The sequence below is a fragment of the Pseudopipra pipra genome, chromosome 2 (assembly GCF_036250125.1).
Source record: "Pseudopipra pipra isolate bDixPip1 chromosome 2, bDixPip1.hap1, whole genome shotgun sequence".
Lineage (NCBI taxonomy): Eukaryota > Metazoa > Chordata > Aves > Passeriformes > Pipridae > Pseudopipra > Pseudopipra pipra.
The window spans coordinates 99,701,245-99,719,252 of record NC_087550.1 but is presented as its reverse complement, the minus strand read 5'-3'; the positions used below and the strand labels follow the sequence as shown (position 1 = coordinate 99,719,252).

At 39.8% G+C, this 18,008-nt stretch overlaps 1 protein-coding gene across 7 annotated transcripts in view; it reads left to right on the top strand.

Moving 5' to 3' along the window:
* The window catches only part of ARHGAP6 (Rho GTPase activating protein 6), a 321,243-nt gene that overhangs the window by 251,521 nt on the left and 51,714 nt on the right, over window positions 1-18,008 (top strand). For all 7 annotated transcript variants that reach the window (XM_064646597.1, XM_064646598.1, XM_064646603.1 and 4 more), the window contains one exon: window positions 6,697-6,856. In XM_064646597.1, the coding sequence (XP_064502667.1) occupies window positions 6,697-6,856 (160 nt within the window). The remainder of the gene's footprint in view (window positions 1-6,696; window positions 6,857-18,008) is intronic.

Here is an 18,008-nt window from a genome sequence, read left to right as displayed (position 1 = left end):
TGTTCTGCTCTCTGTTTATCCTTAGACTAAAGTTAGAAGGACTATTTTTCCCCCCCCCCGATAAATGGAAATCACCACTGTAATATTCTGAAATATGTATCTTTACCTGGGCACGGGTTCATGCCATCTTGCTAAGTGAAGTATTTCTGTTGTCGATGTGAATTCTGTCTTCCCTGAGTGGAATACCAGCTTTCCAGTGTTCCCACAGTGATTGCCTTGCAGTATTGATGCTGGGTACATGGATTTCCAGCCTTGGGAATGAGAGAGGATGTTTGCTAGGAGTAAGGAAGTGTCTGTCTTTGGCAACACTAAACTGCCATTAAATAGTTTTGATACCTAAACCTAAACAAAATCTTTGTTTTGTAAAGTGTGATCTTTCTGACAAAACTACACCTAAGTGCAATATAGCATGAGATAAGGCCACTTTAGTGCAAGGCTTCAAACTGTAACACAGGATCATCTGGACTGTGCATTCTTTTCCTAGTGGAGACATATTAATAATTTTGCCACTGACGTCAAGGGGAACAGGATGTCACCCTAGATAACAACCTTACTGAAGTCAGTCTTTCTTAATGAAGATAAATTGTGCATCCATACTTGGTGTATACATGTTCAGATATCTTCCTCTGAATGCTTTGGTGTCACGCAGCAAGTCTTGTGCTTCTTTGTATAGTGTTTAGGTGCCATGTGCTACTAGTAGATCCTTGGGAACAGCTGTGTGATCTCAGAGCATCCTAGGTTGCAGTAGTTTGTAATGCCAGCTGCAAACCAGTACGCTGCCCATAATGCCCTGAACTGACTATGGAAGAGGAGCTGGAAATGGGATGGCAGGCTGTAGCACACTTGTACCATCCTGTTTCTTCTTAACTATTCATTAATCTACAGGTGGTTACCTAGGGTGGCAATAGCAAAGAAGTTTCCATGCAGTCCTTAACCTGTGTGTAATGCTAAAAAGGCAACTTTATTTAGTTTATTTCTCCCTTCTCCTTAATTCTCATCCTGTCCAGGAGCAATGTTCTGTACGTTGATTCAATAGGACAGAGTACTTAGCTGTACTGAAGTGACTAGCTTTCATTTCAGAACTGGTTTTGGTTCTTCCTAACAGCAACACCAGGGAAATGAAGAAGAGAGGGATTACTTGTACCAACAGCCAAATTGTGAGAGTTTATGCCTAAGGAGTCTGGAAATAATTTTAGAGAGAGTTGAAATAAATGACCAGGGTAAACAAGAGGTTGTAAAGTGGCAATTATATGTTGTTTCATGAAGCTTAAAAAAGTAATTAAGCAAACAGAATTAAGACACTCTAATGCTGTATTTGCCATGTTATTTGCAGTTTAATCTTTTAGTGTGCAAAACCACTGAATTCTTTTACAATGGACACCCATCTAAATATAAATACATAGCTAAGAGTTGCTAGAATAGGATAAGAACAAGTAAGCATAATTGGTTTTGATCTTAGTGATTTCAAATGGATTTGAGCACAAGACTAATGAAAAGTAGACAACTAATGAGTAAAGACCAAAGTCATTAACAGTAACAATAAGTCAGTAAGATAAACCTGGAGAAGAGGAGGCTCAGAGGTGACCTCATCACCGTCTATAACTACCTGAAGGGAAGTTCTAGCCAGGTGGGGGTTGGTCTCTTCTCTCAGGCACTCAGCAATAGGACAAGGGGGCACGGGCTTAAGCTCTGTCAGGGGAAATTTAAGTTGGATATCAGGAGAAAATTCTTTACAGAGAGAGTGATCAGGCATTGGAATGGGCTGCCCAGAGAGGTGGTGGATTCACCATCCCTGGAGATTTTTAAACGCAGATTGGACGTGGCACTGAGTGCCATGATCTAATAAATGGACTGGATTTGGACCAAGGGTTGGACTCGACGATCTCAGAGGTCTTTTCCAACCCAATCGATTCTATGATTCTATGATTCTATAAAAATTATTTTCTCTATCTTGCATTAAAATTTGTGTTTTCTAAAACTATGATGTGGGGGGGTTCTTATTTCCCACCCTATGCACCATCCACATTACTCCCAAAGCCTTAAAACTCCACAGAAATCAGCAGAGGTTGGTCATTGCCCATAGTTTCACGTTCAGCATTCTGTGCAGTAGCTGTCAGCTGCTTTCTGTATTGTACAAAGGACAGGAGAACAAGACTTTATTAAAAGACCTCTGAAAGACTCTGTGTTGGAGTCTCAGGAGAAAGAGGTCAGGTACACAAGAATAGCTTAGACATGCTTAAGAGTAATTTAAGCACACAGTGTTACTTAAGTCAGGATGTACCACTTAATGTTTATTTTGGAGCCACCAAACATCCCACCTATTAAAAAAAATGCCTGAAGATATATTAGTAAAACTACAGTCTGCATCCTATTAAAAATATGCTTATGACTGTGGACAAGAAGTATGGGGAAAATTGACAGATTCTTCAGAGGCAAAAGATGCAGTTTTTCAGTCATCTCCTTTGCTGAGTCATCTGCTCTGGTATTTTAGTTAGTTACCTGGTACGTGAACTGCTCGGTTGAGTGGAGGAAAGATGTTAGATGTTAGTGGGAGTGCCAGAGAGAAAATGCAGCTGAAGCTGGAGGCTTGAGAGGAAAAATACGTGACTGATTGGTGTTAGAAACCAGAGAAGGCTTTTAGTCTGGATTAAGGTTTCGTAAAATTCATTTATGAAAACAGCTTTGCAGTTAGCAGTTCATGTCCTATCAGGCTGATCACTTTATCCCAGAGCAGTATTTCTGTTTGCACTCTTCCTTCTGTGTGTTGTCTTTTTTATCTTCTTGGTTATGAAGAAGTCATTTGCAGGTCATATTTAGACCTACAGTCCTACAATCTAAATAATAAGCTGTGTACCTGTGTCTGAACACATATGCTGGGCATGAACTTCAAAAAAAATAAGTCACTCTGACTTGTTGCTTGAAGATAATCTGCTCCTTTTAAGCTTGCCCAAGGAGCTATATCAGGTTGATGTTGAAATAAGCTGGTGAAGTGTTGCCCCTCATATGGAGAGAGAAACAGAAAATATTCTTCATGTCTGTGCTGCCCTTATCCTCCTTTGGTTGCCCCACAGCATGGAGAATAGCTTCAGGCAGATGTAATTACACCGGCACCCATTCTTCAATGGAGCTTGACTTTTCTGGACCTCTCCCAAGCTTGTTTGATTTTTTAGTAATTTACAGTCTGTTTGTAAAACTCAGCAGTGCTTTGGGAGGAAGATGAGGCCTTTAATTTACTTTGTGTTATATAAAGCATAGGAGTATTTTAATAGCTTAAATTATGAAATACTGTGTTTTGACTCATAGAACACACTGATTTATATTTGCAAAATGAAACAGACTTTTTCGAGGAAATGTTTCTTGAGCCTCTAGCTTCTTTAAAGATTAGGAGATTCCACTGGCCCTACCTACCATATGATTTTCCAAAAATATTTTAATTTATTAGTCATGTGTTCCATTAGCATAATAAAAGCCTGTGTTAATGTGACCTAGCAGAGCTGTTATCAAACCCATCAAGTGTTGAAGAGGAATGTCTTCTTCAGTGCACTGCAACTGGACAGTGATTCCACACTCTTTATCGATGCTCGGCAACCTGTCATGCCATTGTAAGGTGCAGAAGTTGCATCCCACAGTTTTCAGCTAAACTGTGAGCACCAGGAGCATGCTGGCAAACTGCCAGAATAAAAACCTGGTTGAAAGGAACAACCCTCAGTCTTGTTTGGTGCTTTCACCTTTCTGTTGGTTTTAAGCCCTTGAACTCCTACTAAAAAAGGAATAAAAATAATTTAAAAAAATTATAGAATCATTTATGTTGGAAAAGACCTCTTAAGATCATTGAGTCCAAACATTAACCCTACACTGCCAAGTCTACCACTAAACCATATCCGTAAGTGCCACCTCTGCGTGTCTTTTAAATACCTCCAGGAATTGTGACTCCTCCCCCTCACTTCCCTGGGCAGAAGGATGGGTTATTCCCATATGAAGATGAAATTAGCCTGGTAGTGCTGAGTTGGGTGCTCTGCTCGTAAAAAACCAGCACAGCTCTGTGCAGGGGTTACTGGAGTCCTCAAAGCAGAATCTTAGTGCAGAGCTGTACCACAGCTTGCAAGCCTCATCTCTCCAAGGTCAGCTGTTTTAGCAGAGCTAATGTTAGAACTGGGCATTGCAGTGATACAGCTCACTGCTTGTGGTTACAGAGCTAACTCAGAGGATGTGGAGTTACCTCCAGAGTTAAAAATTGCCAAGGGCAAATCTGTCTGAAAAAGAGGGATAATTTATGTGTCCGTGCAAAATTCAGTTAAGGACCATTTGTTTAATTTGTGGTAATTCCTAAAGGTCCCATGCAGCCTTTGGTTTTTTGTGGTCTACAGGAAACAGGACATGTTCTAAATAGTATAAGTATTCTATTAGCTCAGCGTCTTCTAAGGAGCGTCATTTTTGCTTCCCATTCCTCTTTTAAGTGTTTCAGTTTGAAATTTTTTATGGTAGACATATCAGTGATATTTTTGTTTATGAAAATGCTCATGTCAGAGAAATAACTCAGATAAAATAGCCTTAAACTCCACCATAAAGATGTATATTTGTCTCTCTGTACTGTTTTGACTGTAGAATATTTTATATATTATATGTTCAGAGGACTGTATTGCATTTTCTGTACTTGTAAAGTTTCTTTTGCATTATCAGGGTTGGAAAGGAATTAGTTTCATAGTATACATTATTTGGTTGTGGATTCTGTTCTTGATGACTTTTATCTATAAATGACAACAGCTTTTTAAAAAATGTAAATGTTTACTTGCAATTTTGCAAATAGGGTTTGTGTGACTTGCTGCTTTGGTTTTGCTTGAGTTAAGCTGATCAGCTGGGCTTGTGACACCATGCAAACCTTTAGTTTGAGATTACTAAATCTGGTTAGTCAACAGTAAGGCTCTAGAAGAGCAAGAAGAGGTGAAGAGGCAAAAAATGAAGGAACAAATTCCGGTAGTCAAATAAATATTGGGCTAACACAGAAGTTTGCATATGTGGCCCATGTGTATATAAATGTCATAAAGATATTGAGCATAGTACATCCACTGAGTATACAGAAGTGCAGCTGTTCATGTTGAGGTAACATCTATATCTATTATGGTTGCACGATGACTTAAAATAAAACTACTGTGGCAAAAAAATCTTCCTAGATGAACTCAGATATACGTCATGAATCACAAGAAATGTTGTTTATTGTGTAATTCTATATTGCTAAATGATGCTAAATCTATATTGCTAGATGATGCTGCATATTTGTGAATAATTTTTGTCTTGTACCTATATGAGAATACACACAGGCAGTCATAAGTGTGCATATATATGTTTGTATACAAAAATGTATATACAGGTTGTATGAATGCATATAAATAACATGCACATATATAGGCAAAATATGTAGACTGTTAATGAAGATGTTTACATGCAACAGGATGCATAACTCTTAAGTAAAGTCAAAATTTACTGATTTTCATATTAAGGAGTTTCAGCCAATATCTTTTAAAGTCAATGGACATCCTTTGCAGGTGTATGTGCAGAACAGTGTACAGTGAAAAAAATGAGTATGCAGTGAATGTACAGATGTTGAAATGTAAGCTGAAAATGAGAGTGAAGTTTGTTCATTGTAAATCTGCCATGTTGTGATGAAAGGCAGGTTGGTGAGTTTGTTGTTACAGCCCAGCAGATGTACATCAGAGCTTTTCATTATCTGCAGGTGCATCAGGTTATACCTACTGACAAGACTAATGCTTATTTTTTAACATGGATAGAATGAAAAACAAATTTTTCTTTCTTTCCCTGTAGTGCTAATGTGTGCTATTTGATGGTGCTTTGATGAATTCTGAAAGCCTTGCTTGAAGTTAATTGTCACCCTTTAAGCCTGTTTTGTGCTTGCTCTTCTCTTTGAGTAATGATTACTTCTCTGACCCAATCTAAATACTCAGAGAATAGTTTCTTGTATATTTTTTCACAGGTGGGAGATAGAAAAGCTAAATCTTTTTGTTTGCTTTCCGAGAATAATTGGTACCTTGCAGAGATGTAACATATCTTAACGCTGTTTTCCTCTTTAAATGTTAACACATACGTTGTTATTACAGCTCTTCAAAAACATGTCCTTTAGTCAATCGTATTCTAAACACAGTATCCTCATAAGGAGGGGATGTGATGTGTCAGAAAAGAGGCTCTGCCAGGGTACTCTCTGAACTGTCTGGTGGAATGGGATTAGCAAATTGAGGGAGATAAGATCTGTGTTGTCCATGGACCTGTGGAGATCTGCATCTCTGACTGACAGTGCAAGAAAAGGAATGAAGTGATGATCAAGTACTGTACAAAGAAAGCAAACTGGGAAAAACAGATAAAGGTTGTTTGGGCTGTTTTTTGCTTTTTTATTTTCCCCTACTTTGTGCTTTTTTTCACTGGAGTCCTAATGTTTTTGCAACAATACTTGATTAAATTGTTTCAGACAAAATTGACTTCTTGTTTCGCATGTCTGTGCCCCTTTTAAGGAATGCTACTCTAGGGAAAACAAAGATATTTGAAAGTTTAGAAGTGTCCAAGAAAATTGCATTTTAGTACGAAGAACCTGTGTTGTTTTTTTTCTAGCAGTAAAAGAGATGGTTCTGTTTATTAAACTGTGCATACCATATGATGCTTCATATTTTTCCATTTGATTTCCTGTAGGGTGATTTCACTTGGAACAGCATGTCAGGGCGCAGTGTTCGGCTGAAGTCAGTTCCCGTTCAAAGCCTCTCGGAGCTGGAGCGTGCTCGGCTGCAGGAAGTGGCTTTTTATCAGTTGCAGCAGGACTGTGACCTGGGCTGTCAGATTACTATCCCCAAAGGTAAGGGCTTGATAAACTGTCTCTATTTAGATTGCTAAGCCACTGATTTCATATCACAGCAATAAACATTAGATTTTTTTTTATTCCGCAGATATTGTCTTCTATTTCAGTTTTGCTTAAACACAGTCACTGTGTAAAAGTGACGAGTAAAGTTGTTTGTCTGCTGCGTCCAATTCGGGCCACCTGGGGATGGGATCATCTGATCAAGGACAGATGTCTACAGGGTAGATAATCTAAATCAGACCTATTCATCCTAGGATGTCTTGATACTCAGTTGAGGCAGAAAGGCTTTTCTCACATTTCCTGACATCCTAAAGTAAAGCTCTATGTAGGTCAGGTAGATCATACCCTAGAAGTGGCATTTTCACTCTGTATTGCATTGTCTATGAAGAAAGCCAAGTATCACTAGTTCAGACAGACAGTGAAGATATTTACATCAAATAATATGAATCCTACCCAAGTTTTCCTAAAGACAGTGGTGTTTATTTCCTAAAAAACAAGTTAATCTTCAGCATAAAACATTGAACTCTTAGGAAACAGGAGGTTAACTGAAAAGGAGAAGCTCAGCTCTTAGAATCCTGATGCAGGATGTGTGCTTAGTTTACTATGGAAGAGATGTAAACCTCACTAAAACTAGTGAGAAAGTTTCTGTTGTTTCCTGTAGGCTGGAGATCAAGCATAGCATAGACAATTGTTGTGCAGTCATCTGCAAATCTGGCTTTCCTGTTGTTTCTTTGCAGTTGTATACTTATGTAAGGAATATCAAGGGATCGCTGAATTCTCACCTTTGGCTATGAGCAGAGGTGCTGTGTGCCACAAGACCAATTTTCTAATGAGTCAAAGTTAAGCAGGAAAAAAGTCATCCAGTCCATGAAAATAATGATGTGGGAAAGAAAAAATGTGACAGTGACAGGCTTGTGTATTCATCAGCTTTTCAGCATCTGCAGAAAAGTCCTGCCAAAACCAACAAAGTCCAACTTACCAATTACAGCAAGGCATCAGTTTGTAGTGAGATGGATTTAATCAACTTCTTCAAGTCCCACCAGCTCCCCTGGTGCCTCAAAAAACATTTGATCAATAGGATAACAATTTTACAGGATATTCATAGGAGGAACTGGATCACTAAGGGCACTGCAATAACTTCTGACAGTCTGAACTGCCACAGGCAGTTTCAGTGGGAGATGAAGATACACAAATGGAGGTAATACCATCAAAGACAATAGAGTATACATATTCATAGAATAATAGATTAGCTTTGTTTGGAAGGTACCTTAAAGGTCATCTAGTCTAACTCCCCTGTATACATATATACATACATATATATGTATATATATATGTATGTATGTATATATATATATATATACACATATATATATATATATATACACACATACCTGGTTTAAATACCTAGTCTAAATCTACCCTCTTTTGGGTTAAAACCATTATCCGTTGTCCTGTTGCAACAGACCCTACTAAAAAGTCTGCCTCCATCTTTCTTATAAGCCCCCCTTTCATTACTAAAAGACTGCAGAGTCTTCTCTCTCTGAGCTGAACAACCCCAGCTCTGTCAGCCTGTCTCTGTAGAAGTGCTCCAGCTCACTGATCATTTTTGTGACCCTCCTCTGGACCTGCTCTAACAGGTCCATGTCTTTCCTGTGCTGGGGACCCCTGGACTGGATACAGCACTCCAGGAGGGGTCTCACCAGAGCAGAGTAGCGGGACAGAACCATGTCCCTCAACCTGCTGTCCACACTACTTTTGATGCAACCTAGGATGTGGTTGGCTTTCTGGGCTGGGAGCACACATTGTCAGCTCATGTCCAGCCTCTCATCCACCAGCATCCCCAAGTCCTTCTCTTCTCAGTAGGGCTACTTCGAATTCATTCAGCTCCAGCCTGTATGGATGCTGGTGGCCGTCCAGATCCAGGTGCAGGACCTCATTGGGTTCCCATGGGCACACTTCTCGAGCTTGTCCAGGTCCCTCCTGATGGCAACGCATCCCTCAGGTGTGTCAGCTGCAAATTTTCGGAGGGTGCACTTGGTATCACTGTCTGTGTCACTGATGAAGATGTCAGGCAGTGTTGGTACCAATGGTGCCCTGAGGGACACCACTTGTCACCCATGTCCATCTGGGCATTGAGCCATGTTCAGAAACTTTGAGCTGTGAAGAGTGAGTACTACTTTTGTGTTCTTCTTGCTGTTTCCTCCTGGGACTGCCATGAAAGGCCAGCCATCTGGGGAATCTTTCAGGTTTGAATCACACACAAGAACAGTTTTTGTTTTCACCACACATATATACATGGATAAATGTATAACATGAAGTTAATTTTAGATATATGGAGTCTGAAAAGTGTAATTTTAAGCATAAAAACTAAATAAGAATATAAATTCTTGTTAAACATCTTAAAATATAAGGTATTTCACAAAGTAAGGAGCTCTGGGCTCCTGTTTCATCTCTGCTGCTGACCCCATCATTTCATGTATCTTTTAGAGCAGTTTGAATGGGAAATATTCAGTTCTGCTCTTCAGGTTAGAGGTACCGGTGAGATTATTGATAAGAGGTAAATCATTTCACATTTACATTCTTACCTTGAATGACCAGATTATGAATTTTTCTGTATTCTAAGGTGTGGAGAGTGAAGGAATAGCTGTTACAATTGAATTTTAAAATGTTGTAGTACCATCTATTGAAGGCAATGAAGGTACATCTAGTTTTTAACTGTCCATCCTGTTTCTGAGTCTGTCACCAATTTTGACAATAGGTATAAATAATATTTTGCAGTAGGTATATACAATAATCATACTATCAGTCCGTCATGCTGGTACTTTGGTAGGAGAATAAGAATCTGCTATATTCTTAAATTATTACAGATTGACTTAGGCCCTCTGCAGAGACACTCTGAAGTCCACCTCATGTACCCATCATTTTTGAATGGTGGGGAGTGAAAACGTATGGTAAGAGATTACAGGTGACCATCCAGTTGATCTGCTAACATCACAGGACTGTGTAAATGGAGAATTCAAGTTTTATCAGTGTGAAACTGGCTTGGGCACTTTGGGCATGCGGGAATACAAATAAAATAAAACTCTGTCACAGGCATTTGTGCCTCAAGTTAAAAACAGACTGAAGGCTGTTAAACATTTTCTGTTTAAAAATCCAAACCCACAGCAGTGAGATGTAGAACTATTACTGTCTGTTTGAGTGAGTTGGAGGAGAGATCCAGAGAGATCCAGAAAAATGAAAGGTGTACTCTACAACTCTCTTCTACGTCAGAAAATGCCATATGAAAATATTCATGAATAGAGGTTAATGGAACAATTTATGTATTGGAAAATTTAGAAAGCTGTTTTAAAAGTTGGACTTCTTTGACTATTCTTTAAAACTTGCTGGAAAATGACGTTAGAACATACATGTGCCTGGTAGGCATTTGCTTCCCGCAGGTATTTGAGTATTTACATTTACTGGCATAAGTACTGTAAAATGTAAAAATTTATTGTTCTTGGGTAACAAGTGTTTGCTCCAAACATGCTTGTGTGGAATATTAGTCAGAGTACGGAAGCATCTGCCTTATTGTTACAACCACAGTGATGTTGTTACTGGTTGCTTCTTCATAATGTTTTGGTCTTCCCATGCTCTGAAGGCCCCTTTGTCACAACAAGTGCAATTAACACTTCCAGGACACATCTGGCTATTCCCACACTTGTAGAGGAACTCATAGGTAATCCCTCTCCTTCTCAGTATTGCAACCATTACCATTAATGAAGAACATTACTAACATCTCCTAGTAAAACATCCTGTGGTCGCAGAGAAGGGACCACCTCCCACAAGAATTTCTTTAACCAGCATGTCATTTCAAATATCCTACAGTTGCACTGCAGTAGGTAATTAGAATAAATTCAAGTTAGTATTTTTATATCTATGATAGAGATACTTCAGATTTGTTTCTTGTTCTCTTGTTTTCCTGTCTCATATATTCAGATTCTGTAATCATCATCTTTTTCACTCCTGTGTCACTCCTTCATTTGCCACCAGAAACTAGACCAAGAATCATTTATCCTCTCTGGGTTAATGTGTTAATTTCCAAGGTGCTACAGGCTGGGGACAGAGTGGCTGGAGAGCAGCCAAGCAGAGAGGGACCTGGGAGTTTGGATTGACAAGAAGCTGAACATGAGCCAGCAGTGTGCCCAGGTGGCCAAGAAGGCCAGTGGCATTCTGACCTGGATCAGGAACAGTGTGACCAGCAGGTCCAAGCAAGTGATTGTTCCTCTGTACTCAGGGCTGGTGAGGCCACACCTCGAGTCCTGTGTCCAGTTCTGGACCCCTCAGTTCAGGAAGGATATTGAGGTGCTGGAGCAGGTCCAGAGGAGGGCAACAAGGCTGGTGAAGGGACTTGAGCACAAGTCCTATGAGAAGAGCCTGAGGGAGCTGAGGCTGTTCAGCCTGGAGAAGAGGAGGCTCAGGGGAGACCTCATCACTCTCTCCAACTACCTGACAGGAGGTTATAGCCAGGTGGGGGTTGGTCTCTTTTCCCAGGCAACTATCAGCAAGACAAGAGGGCATGGCCTTAAGCTGTGCCAGGGGAGGTTTAGGTTAGATATTAGGAAGAATTTCTTTACAGAGAGGGTAATCAGCCATTGGAATGGGCTGCCCAGGGAAGTGGTGGATTCTCCGTCCCTGGAGGTTTTTAAGATAAGACTGGATGTGGCACTTAGTGCCATGGTCTCGTAACCACGGTGGTAGTGGATCAAGGGTTGGACTTGATGATCTTGGAGGTCCCTTCCAACCCAGCTGATTGTATGATTCTATGATTCTATGATTCTAGGATGGTGGCATTTCCAGGCAGAGTATTACACAGTTTCTTTACCAATACAATTACTCTGTGCAAGATTTTTAATTTAGCGTCTGATATTTTGAATGACACAATAGTACCATTCTGGTGATGCTCCTTTACAGTTCCTGTTTAGAACATACTGTGTTTTTTCTCATTTTAGGGAAGTAAATCTTCTCTTTGTAATGGGAGAAAACAAAGGTGATGGAATTCACTTTAGGTGTGCTTACATTTTGGTGACATTTCAATTCTTTGTGTGTCATGGTACACAAGTAGTGAGAAAAACTAAGCTTTTAGAGCAGGTCTTCACAAAAAAGTGGTAAGTCAGATGGCTTTTATGGGGTAAAACTGGGATCAGAGCTAGAGAGGAGCTCATTTTCTTTTGTTAATTGGCTCCAGGTATCTCTTGAGTAGAGGAGTGATTGAATGAGGTTTATTTATCTCTTTCACAGTCCTGTCCTACTTCACTACACCTGTATTTGGAAGCACTGGTAGGCACTACTAGGACTTTTATGAGTTAGAGCAAATGAGGAATTAGGGCCTCAACCCTAATTCAGCTCCTCAAGCATCTGGCTGGGTTTTAAGGTATAGGGTCTTGAATGGGATTTGGGGGTCACAGTTGCAGTTTTCACTTCTCTTTACACAAGAAGAGAGAGTGACTGCTCACGTTCTTGACAGTTTCCAACAGGATATGCTGCTGTCATCTCAGCTGTGCAGTGTCGTAGGGAGAGAGGGAATAAATGAGGGGAAGGGGGGAAAAGCTTGTTATTAATTCTGAATAGTGCCTAGGTAGGTGTCTGTTTACCAGTAAGACATGCAACCATACGTGGCTGAGCTGCTTTTTGTGGTCATTTGTTAAGAAGATAAATAAGGGGGATGCACACATAATTAGGAATAATGAAGCATTTATAAATACTACCATAGAAAAAGAGAAGATGAGTGGGAATCACTAGATAATAAGTACTGTTTGCAAATGGTTCAATCTACATGGCCTATGTTCTGAGGCATCAGCAGACACTGAAATTTTGTATTTGTTGTGAAAATCTACTAGGGAAGTAGGAAAAATATGTAGGTACTACCAGTGTTTAGACAAGTAGATACACTGTAGCTGAATTGTTACTGAAAGCTTGACCATCCCACGAAAGTCCCCAAAAGTACTATATGAAATTGTTTTAGGGATGATTTAGCATGTGATTAAGCTCATCAGACCGTATGGTGACCAATGACTTGTAAATAGTGGCTCTCGCTAAATGGCAGGGTATTGCAGTGAAAATAAAGGTCAGACAGGATACTCAGCAGATATTTAGAAGTCTGTAATTCTGTGTGTTTGCTTCTTTCTTGTACAGATTGAACTATTGGACCTGAGTTTCTCATATACTGATTTCTCATTTGTTTGAAAACTCATATATTGGAAGTGAAAGACAATACAGGGGGTGTGGATGCAGGAGGAAGAGGTAGGATCTGGGCATTTTTTAGGTCCAGTTCCCTACAGCTGTGTGTCCTGCGGCTACTATGTGCCACAGACCCAGCCCCTCCTCCTCTCTGCTGACATTAAAATGGTGTGATAACCACTTTCTGCTGAGCCCAGTTGTCTTTGTTATTCCTATACTTTGGGTGAAGTCCTGACATCTCATCATAATTTTGGGATTGCTGATTGATAGCCAGCTTTATATGAGCCAACAGTGTGCCCAGCTGGCCAATGAGGCCAATGGCATTTTGGCCTGTATCAAGAATAGTGTGGCCAGCAGGACAAGGAAAGTGTTTGTCCCTCTGTACTCGGCACTGGTGAGGCTGCACATCAAGTCCTGCGTCCAGTTCTGGGCCCCTCACTTCAACCATTGAAGTGTCAGAGCATATCCAGAGAAGAGCAACGAAGCTTGCTAAGGGCCTGGGTAAGTCCTATGATGAGCGGCTGATGGAGCTGGGGTTGTTTAGTCTGGAGAAGAGGAGTCTTAGGGGAGACCTCAGTGCTCTCTGCAGCTACCAGAGTTTGTAGTGAGGTTGTAGTGATGTGGTGCCACGGTCTGAGGGAGGCTGGGGCCGTGACACAGCACGGACGGGTCTGGAGTCGAGGTAGAGGTGCAACTGGAATACTTTATTGAGGTTTCCAGAGGTTTTATGGGTTCAGGCAGGGAAAGGACTAGAACACGGGGTGGAGCATGAGACAAACAAACGGGGGAACAAATCGGGGTAGGGACACAGGCAAAGGGGAAGGAACGTGGGAAGAACCAGGGAAGGAAAGGGCAAATGGTAACTGTCTCCTCTCTGCAGCTTCTTCAGCCTATCAGAGAGGGGAGCGGGGAAGCAGAGAGCAGGCAAACTCGTGGCAAACCCGGCCATGCCCAGGCTGTGCACTGTGTAGTGTGGGTACAATGTGATACACATATCTGAAACCACATAATAACGGTAAAGTCCATATAATAAAGTCCTGTCAATTGCTGTATGTCTTTCTCCACGCCTGAAACCGCTCCCATCCTGAATCTTGCTCCTTCGCAAAGTGGAGGTTGGTCTCTTCTGCCACGTCTCAAGTGAAGGGCAAGAGGAAATGGCCTCAAGCTGCATCAGGGGAGATTCAGATTAGATGTTAGGGGAAAAAAAATTGCTGACAGAGTAGTTAGGTATTGGAATAGGTTGCCTAGGAATGGGATGGAGTCACCGTCTCTGGAGATGTTCAAGAAGCATCTGGATGTGGCACTTGTGTTTAGAGGTGCTTATGGTGGTGCTGGGTTTACAGTTGGACTAGATGACCTTGAAGGTCTCTTCCAACCTTGATGATTCTGTGACATTTGGGTAGAGAGAAGGTAATCTTTAACTTTACTGCCAAATCTCATTTCATTCATTTAGTTTTAATGAATATGATCTAAGGTTGGGTTTAGAAGCCTAAATGCAGTCCCAGTCATTTAAGAAAAGGTATTACTGATGCTGCTTGAACATATGCTGGTGTACGTTTTTCCATGCAAGATTTGTAGCTCATTCCACCAGGCATATGACACTGTGCATCTGCTCAAATGAAGCGAGCCATTGTCTCCTGTACAACTGGTAAGGTAAATTTGAAGGAGCAGGGCTGGATAAGTGTGTGATTACAGACTGAGAGCTGAGACAACCCCATCTCTGAAATGAAAGAAAATGCAGTTGGGCTTTCTGAATTTTTACTCTTCATTTGTGCACTTTGCCCCCAGTACATTCCAGTTAAGCTCTGAATAAAAATGGGAATTCAGAGTTACACATTCTCTCCTTCTTGTTTATTTTGGCAGGGAGTAGCTCTTTGGATCTGTTTTTTGCTTACATTACTCGCCATTGTATTTCTTGATTCATTTTCCTTAACACTGAGATTGACTGTGATTTTTATCTGGGCTTGCATTTTTGTGAGGGCTCCAAACTGCTCATTGTTTTTAATCACTGACCATGTTATATACTTTATAGGCTGTTGCAGCAGTGGAAAACATCTAAGTAAACTGTAGCATATACATTGTGGAGCTATGGGCTTATAGTGATGCCAAATCAAAAGCATCCAGTCTGTATCTTTTAAGTGAAGAGGCTTATTACCACCCCTCTTAATGCCAACTTCTGCTGATTGTTCTCATATAAATACTGTCTCTAACATGGTCCTTTACGCTGAATTAGTAAGTCTTGGATATACTGTATCAGACTGGTCAGAGATAAGAACTGTTTATCTTTCTGATTTTCAGATTGAAACTTCCCTCCTGTGCCCTCCAATTCAAATTTTTCATGGAAACGTATTTTTCTGAGGATTTTTTTTTCCTCCCGGGAAAACAAAACCCAATATCACTCAGTCTGGAAAAAAAAAAGAAATAAAATTGACTTAATGTTTTAAGCTAGGAGAAGTCCCAGCTGCTGCAGGGTAGAGGTTGTAAGACACAGCCTTGCACTCTGCTACACAGGCATTTGTCAAAGTGAATGTGACAGGAGCTTTTACAGGCAGAGAGATAAGAAAGGAAATTTGCTGAAATTTTTCATTTTTTTTTTTTTCCCAAATTCAACTTTGTGCCACTGTTGAGACAAGAACTGGAAATAAATGGAAATACATGAAGCTTGCAAGAACGTGGGTTTTCCCACACTGGAACAGGGAAAATAATTTACTATCTTCAAAACTTAAAAAGTTTGTAGAGCCCTGTTTCTTTTTTAATTTTTGCTATGAGGCATTTTTTTTAATAGAAGACTGCGCAGTGCTCAGCAAATTGATTTCCAAGATTTTCTTGTATCACATAGCAGGTTTTACTTGTCTGTTTACATCAGGAAAACTTTATTCAACATATTTATTTCTTCAGTTAAAGACAAGCTAATATGTTTAAAAGGAAATGTTTTTGCTGATTACAAAACTCATTACAAACAAAAAAAGTTTGTCTTTTTACTAAACAGTATTTTGGTAAATAGCTAAGAGCTTTGGTTGAAAAGCAGCATGCGTTTTCTTCAGTGCTATATGAACACAGAACAGAAGGAGAAAATGCTATAGGCTTCTTGGGGAAATCAGTGCCACTGCTAAATGTAAACATGGAAAAATGAGTGTATAACTCAGCACGTTTAAAAGAAAGGTTTGTGTAACTTCTGAAAATCTACCTATTGTGTAGGCATATTTTGTGAAGGGGGAGAAAGGGAATGGAGGTAGGGATGGATGTTGAAGGAATGCTTTGCTGTAGAGCTTGTTGGGCAGGATAGGCAGGAGTCTTTCAGTTTCCTTCACAATGAAGGGAAGAGATCTTACTAAGATTCCTAAGATAAATAGGGCAATACTACAATCCACATTTTCATTTACAAATGTTGTTTGACATAGTTACTGGAGATGGAGTCATGACCAGAGTTCTTCACTATTAGGGCAGTTGCTTATTTAGATGCTGACTCTGGTGGATTTGGGGTACTGCTCTTAAAAATTCAGATCCAGAGACTGCTGCATGTATATATTTGATGATAAGTCCCATTGAATTTAGAAATTATTTCTGAGACAAAAAAAATCCTATCTAATGTCATTTTCTTAGTAGTACACTTGAAATAGCTATTGATTTTAAGTACATATAAATATATTTGATATTTTGTCTGTGTTAGTGTTACACATGGAAGTCTCAGCTTTCATTTAAAAACATTGCTCGTGACCATTGGCTCTATTGAAAGGTTGAGACACATAGTTGAGAGAACCAATGTTGGGAAGCAAAATACACATACAGAGGCTCTAAAACATCTTGCACAATTAGGTATATTTGATTTTTTTTTTCCTAAATCTTTATGAGAACAGTGGTGTAACAGAGGTATTCTTGATTGTGTCCTGCCAAATTTGTCTTTAGTACTTGATGTAGTGTCGACCCTTTGATTCATAACTAGGCTGTTCTGTACTTTCCAAATAATCCACATAACTGTCTGGTGATTCTATAGTGACTTAAGAATTTGTGCTTTATTTTGGTTCAAAGCCAAAGAATAAATACCAATAAATATATCCCATGTGAAAAGCTTTTGAACCTTTATAGAGAGTACTGAATTGCAGCCTACCAGTTTCCATGTTCTACTTGACTTTGGCAGAGCTTTGCTAGTATGTAACAGGAATATAATGTGTATTCCTCTGGTATACTTATTTAAAAATTGCATTTGAAAATCGACCTTATTTCTGTTATCTTATGTGTTTTACTCCTTTCAAAAATGCATTAGGGAAGTATTCCTGGTGATTTCTTCTTGCCTTAGGTAGAAAAGTTTTCTATAGTTTTTTCAAAGACGTTATTTAAGTGGAGTTGTTGTGGTTGGTGCCAGAAGTGTAATGTCTCTAAATACTGATTAGAAAAGATAAAGTGACTCCAAATAGATTTATTATATCAGAGCTTTGGTACTATATATGTCTCTGTATTAGGCTTTTACACTGAAAAGGCTACCTTGAGATTTAATGAAGACCTAATCTCTTGCTGAAGGTTTTTAAGAATAGATTAGACAAATGTCCATGTGACTCTATTTCTGTGCAGGAAGTTGACCTGAGTGTTCTCTGCAGAGCTCCTCCTGTCTTTTATCTGTGTGGTTTACATTTTCAACACCTGTTCCTGTTTATTAATAAAAAAGTATGTAAGCTAGATGATTGATGATACAAAGGACAAGTAACTATTACAAAGAGACATCGTTAGAAAGAAGCTCCATTGATTGTGGTTTTCATCTCAGTTTTTGAGGCCACCAGCCTGTCCAGAGAGAGACCTACTGCACCATGATTTCACTTCCTTGTGCTGAGGGCTTCTCTCTCATTTAATTTCTTCATCAATGCTCTGAGCAGGAGTATTGTAATGGACTAGTTTAATTAGACCTGGATGCTGTGAACCATCTCTGTGACCACTGGTG